Genomic DNA, 5,000 nt, shown 5'->3' with positions numbered 1-5,000 from the left:
AGTTATACAGACGAGTAAATACAAACAGACAAGAACCTGGTGGCTCATTTGAACTTTTCTTTTTCTTCTTTGTTGTTGTTGTTGTTGTTGTTGTTGTTGTTGTTGTTCTTCTTCTTCTTCTTCTTCTTCTTCTTCTTCTTCTTCTTCTTCATCTTCTTCTTTTTCTTCTTCTCATATTTCAATGAGATGTCATCGTTAGGCAATAGTAACACTGAACCATAACAGTACGCGTTGTCATAACACTAAACTCTCTCTCTCTCTCTCTCTCTCTCTCTCTCTCTCTCTCTCTCTCTCTCTCTCTCTCTCTCTCTCTCTCTCTCTCTCTCTCTATCTATCTATCTATCTATCTCATCTGAACCCTTCCCTTGGGTGGCACCTCAGCTTCCACCGTCGCGGCGCTCACTTCCCAGCACGCCCCTGGCCGGTACTCACGCGTCCATGAGTTCCTGCAGGAAGTTGAAGCCGGCTGCCCTCTGGTGGTCGATGGCGCGTGCGTAGCGGCTGTGGGTGGCGTAGCTACTGTAGGTGCTCTGGCTCATGGGCATGTACGAGTACTCCTCCTGCTCCTCGTCATACTCGTACTCGTAGTTCGTCCTCAGCCTCAGCGTACCGTTAGGCAGCTGCAGGTCGATGGGGAATGCGTACAGCTGCGCCCCCGCTGCCACGCGACAGTGATAGCGTCAGGTTGTATGGAATGGAATAGACTCGGTGATCAGGTTGTTGGTGCTGAGTCATTAGGCAGCTTTAAAAGGTTAAATAGACTCATAGATGAGGATGATTATGTTTCATGCAGGGACTGCCACGTGTAGGTGTGGTGGCTTCGTGCAGCTTCACTTATGTTTTTATATCAATTTCAGTCTTCACCACCGATAACCCATTCCGTAGCCTAAGAGAAGAAGAGAAATATCAACTAACGCCAGTCTCTCAAGAATGTGTACAAACAAATGAATGAAATGGTTCTAGTGAGGAAATGTTTGCTTCGATGTTTGCCTCCTCGCCTTGAGAACTTGATGTCCCCTGTGGCGCTGGGGAAGTAGTGTAGTGGCAGCCCTGGCCGCTTCAAAATGTAAGCCTGCACTCCCATGCTGCGCTGCTGAATCTGAGAGGCTGGTGGTGATGATGATGGTAATGATGGTAATGATGATGACGATGATTATAATAATAATAATGTGATAATGATGATAATAACAGCGATAATGATGATAATAATGATGATGATAATAATATTGACAACGATAACTATGATAATATCAACAATAATGATATTGACAACGATAACAATGATAATAACGACAATAATAATGATAATGATAATAATGACAATAATAATGATAACGACAACGATAACAATGATAATAACGGCAATAATAATGATAGTGACGACGATGATGAAGTACAAAAGAGCAGCGTCACTCACTGATATATCCATCCAACTCGTCCACGAAGGGAATGGTCAGCTTGGGCGTGACGGTGAGCACTGAGCCGGTGGGGAAGCTGAGGAAGCGACGCACGCGGTGGTGGAGCTGCGGGGAAGAGGAGGAAGGGAAGGTGAGGCGAGTGAGACTGACGAAACTGTGCTAAACTTTTTTTTTTTTTCATATCATAATTACCAACATTTTTTTTTTTCTTCTTCTTCTTCTTTTCCTCTACATGGACAACTGCGTCTTGCCGGGTGGCGAGGAAAGTTGAGTGCTACACGTGTGGCTGAGGGAACTGTGCTCAGGGACGTGTATCCTAATGGACGCTCTGATTAGCTGAATGAGTGAACTGATTGATTGTTTGACTGAGTGATTGACTCATTGATACCTTGATCAACTGACAGGTTCATTTTAACTCTTTTTACTGCCAAACTTTTTTTTACATAATCATCTACAGTTTTTCTTTTTTTTATGCATATATGTTTGCCACTAATCCTTTTTTTTCATCATTACTTTTCTTGTGTGTGTGTGTGTGTGTGTGTGTGTGTGTACTGCTTCATTTAACCTTTCAACTGCTTAACTTCTTTTTTTTTTATAATCCCTTGTTTTTTACGTCTAACTTATTATTATTGTTTTTCATAACCACTTTTTTTTTCTTCATATATGTACTACTCTCTCTCTCTCTCTCTCTCTCTCTCTCTCTCTCTCTCTCTCTCTCTCTCTCTCTCTCTCTCTCTCTCTCTCTCTCTCTCTCTCTCCCCTGTGCCCATGCAAACATTTCTCACAGTGCTCAAAATGTTAACACAAGAGCAGCCACGGCAGCAAAGAGCATCAAGGCGTCACAGCAGCAGATCACAAAGCACATCGAGGAGATACTACTGTAACTCACCAAGGACCATTCTGGAACGCTTCTGGCAGCACCTCCACCACATTCAAAAGGCTCTAGTTGAAGTTACACGGGTTTATAAGGGCGTTTTTATAGTTCTAGTGACAGATTAACAAGATTTCTACAGTGTTAACAGAAGAAACACTCTTGGGAACACGGCTAATCATCTCTGTGGCCTTTGAAAATAGTCGTGATGAGAGAGCAGTGTTCCAGAATACGGGCCAGGACCATATTCTGAAACACTTGTATGCCACAGCTCCACTACATTCAAAAGGCTTCAGTTAAAGTTACATGGGATTTCAAGGGTGATTTTTTTATGGTTCTAGTAACAGATGAACAAAATTTCTACATTATCACCTGCCTAATCTTCTCTGTGGCCTTTGAAAATAGTCGTGGTGAGAGAGCAAAGTGTTTCTGAATGCGGGGCTGACTTCTGTGACTGATTGACTCTTGACAAGATGCCGTGACTCACCTGCAGACGGTCTCGCGGTCCTCCTGGCGCGGTGTTCAGGTCTCCTATGTCTCCCTTCCAGCGCCGCTCTGTCCTCCTGTCCCGCCTGTCACAGATGTCGCCCGCCGCCACCGCCCATACGCACGCCCACACGCACACTGTTGCCGCCACGTGCATCGCTGATCTACCAAAGGAGGTGAAGAAGTCAGACTGGTCAACTTTTTTTTCTTCCATTTTTATCTTTTTTTTTTCTTTTTTGTATGGTATAAGGATCGTTTTAGAAGCATAATGAGCGGGGGTCTCTCTCTCTCTCTCTCTCTCTCTCTCTCTCTCTCTCTCTCTCTCTCTCTCTCTCTCTCTCTCTCTCTCTCTCTCTCTCTCTCCTCCCGTGTGTACATGTAAATGCAAACATTCCTTACAGTGTTGTGTTAACGCAAAACAAGCACAGCCGTTGCTAAGTAGTGCAGTGCTTCTCGTGAGACGACAAAGTGTTTCAGGCTGTAGAACTTGAGTGTTCCGTGATAAGTGACGTTTATGTAGCCTTTGGAAACACTACATATGAAGGCTGAAAGTAAATATAATTTCAACAGGCTCTAGGTAGTACGTGGTAGAAATTATTGGGATATTCAAGGATGTTTTCATGATTGTAGTGATAGTTTAACAAGTATTGACCACTCTCGAGAATCCGACTAATCATCTCTATGGACTTGGACGTAATACATATGGGAGTGCATGGCGTTTGAGAATACGCGTGAGGGCTCCCTGTGCTTACGCGTATGTCCGACCAATATATGAGATTATGGACTCTGTGTGGGTGGCTGGAAATAATTTGTTGATAACACAAGAAGTGCTCTTCAAAAATGGGATTTATATTTTATATAACAACTGTTTTTATATGTAAGAGGGCACTGGCAAACAGCAGCAAAAAGTGCGAAAAAATGCCCGCTGAGAGCGCCAGTCTCTAAAGAGGTCAAAAAGGATCGGTAAAAATTGGAGGATAAGTCTTGAAACCTCCCTCTTGATGAAAGAGTTCAAGTCATAGGAAGGAGGAAATAAAAAAGCAGCCAGGGAGTTCCAGATCTGAAAAAGGGATTAATGATTGAGAATGGGTTAACTCTTGCATTAGAGAGGTGGACAGAGTAGGGATGAAAGAAAGAAGAAAATCTTGTGCAGCGGGGCCTCGGGAGGAGATATACATGTAGTTAGCAAGATTAGAAGAGTAATTAGCGTTAAAATAGCAGTAGAAGATAGCAAGAGATGCAACATTGCGGCGATGAGAAAGAGGCTGTGGACAGTCAGAGGAGAGGAGTTGATAAGACGAAAAGCTATTTAATTCCACCCTGTTTAGCAAAGCAGTGTGAGCCCTTGTACATATGAAGCATACTCCATACATAGACGAATAAGGCCCCTGTACAGAGCTAACAGCTGGGGAGTGAGAAAAACTGGCGGAGACGACTCATATCACTTAACTTCATAGAAGCTGTCTTAGCTAGAGATGAGATCTGAAGTATCCAGTTTTCCAGTCCTTAAACCTTCTCTACTACCACTACTACCACTGCTACTACTACTACTACTACTACTACTACTACTACTACTACTACTACTACTAATACAACTACTTCTACTACTACTACTACTACTACTACTACTACTACTACTACTACTACTACTACTACTGCTGCTGCTGCTGCTGCTGCTGCTGCTATTTCCACGGTCTCCTTTAGGGTCTGGCTTTTTTTTTTTTTTACAGGCGTTTCAGTTGCCCTTGGCCAAACCTTCTTGTATTAAAAATGATAATAGATAAGCAAATCAAATAGTCTCATCAATATTAGTGGTAGAGTAAAATAGAAAAAAAGACGAAATATAGAATAAGTGATGCATAATCACTGCTCCACTGACTTTCCTTGGGTGGACAGTGAGCATACATACATACATACATACATACGTACATACATACATACATACATACATACATACATGCATACATAACATTTATTAAGCGCGCGAGTGTCACACAGGAGCTGGAGATGGATCAACCCGGCAGGAGAAAGAGAGGGAGACCTGGGGGACTGGTTATGGGTGCAGTGAAGGAAGACATGCTTGTAATTGATGTGTCTTGAAGGGGGGGGGGGATGGCGCAGAAGACTGAGGGCGTTTGCGAGGGTTGATCCGCAGTGGCAACACCTGACGGGAGCAGCCCAGTGAAGATTGATGTTTTCTTGACTCTAGTTAGGTATAGTTTCAC

The 5,000-nt window shown here is 43.3% G+C and overlaps 1 protein-coding gene across 1 annotated transcript in view; it reads right to left on the bottom strand.

Moving 5' to 3' along the window:
* Positions 1-2,932, bottom strand: part of LOC135109034 (uncharacterized) — a 5,249-nt gene extending 2,317 nt beyond the window's left edge. The window contains exons 1-3 of the mRNA XM_064020019.1: positions 2,777-2,932; positions 1,418-1,523; positions 433-658 (exon numbers count right to left, since the gene is read on the bottom strand). Coding sequence (XP_063876089.1) covers positions 433-658; positions 1,418-1,523; positions 2,777-2,932 — 488 coding nt within the window. The remainder of the gene's footprint in view (positions 1-432; positions 659-1,417; positions 1,524-2,776) is intronic.
* Between the last annotated feature and the right edge of the window lie 2,068 nt (positions 2,933-5,000).

The sequence above is a fragment of the Scylla paramamosain genome, chromosome 18, assembly GCF_035594125.1.
Source record: "Scylla paramamosain isolate STU-SP2022 chromosome 18, ASM3559412v1, whole genome shotgun sequence".
Lineage (NCBI taxonomy): Eukaryota > Metazoa > Arthropoda > Malacostraca > Decapoda > Portunidae > Scylla > Scylla paramamosain.
This window is presented reverse-complemented; position numbering and strand designations above follow the sequence as displayed.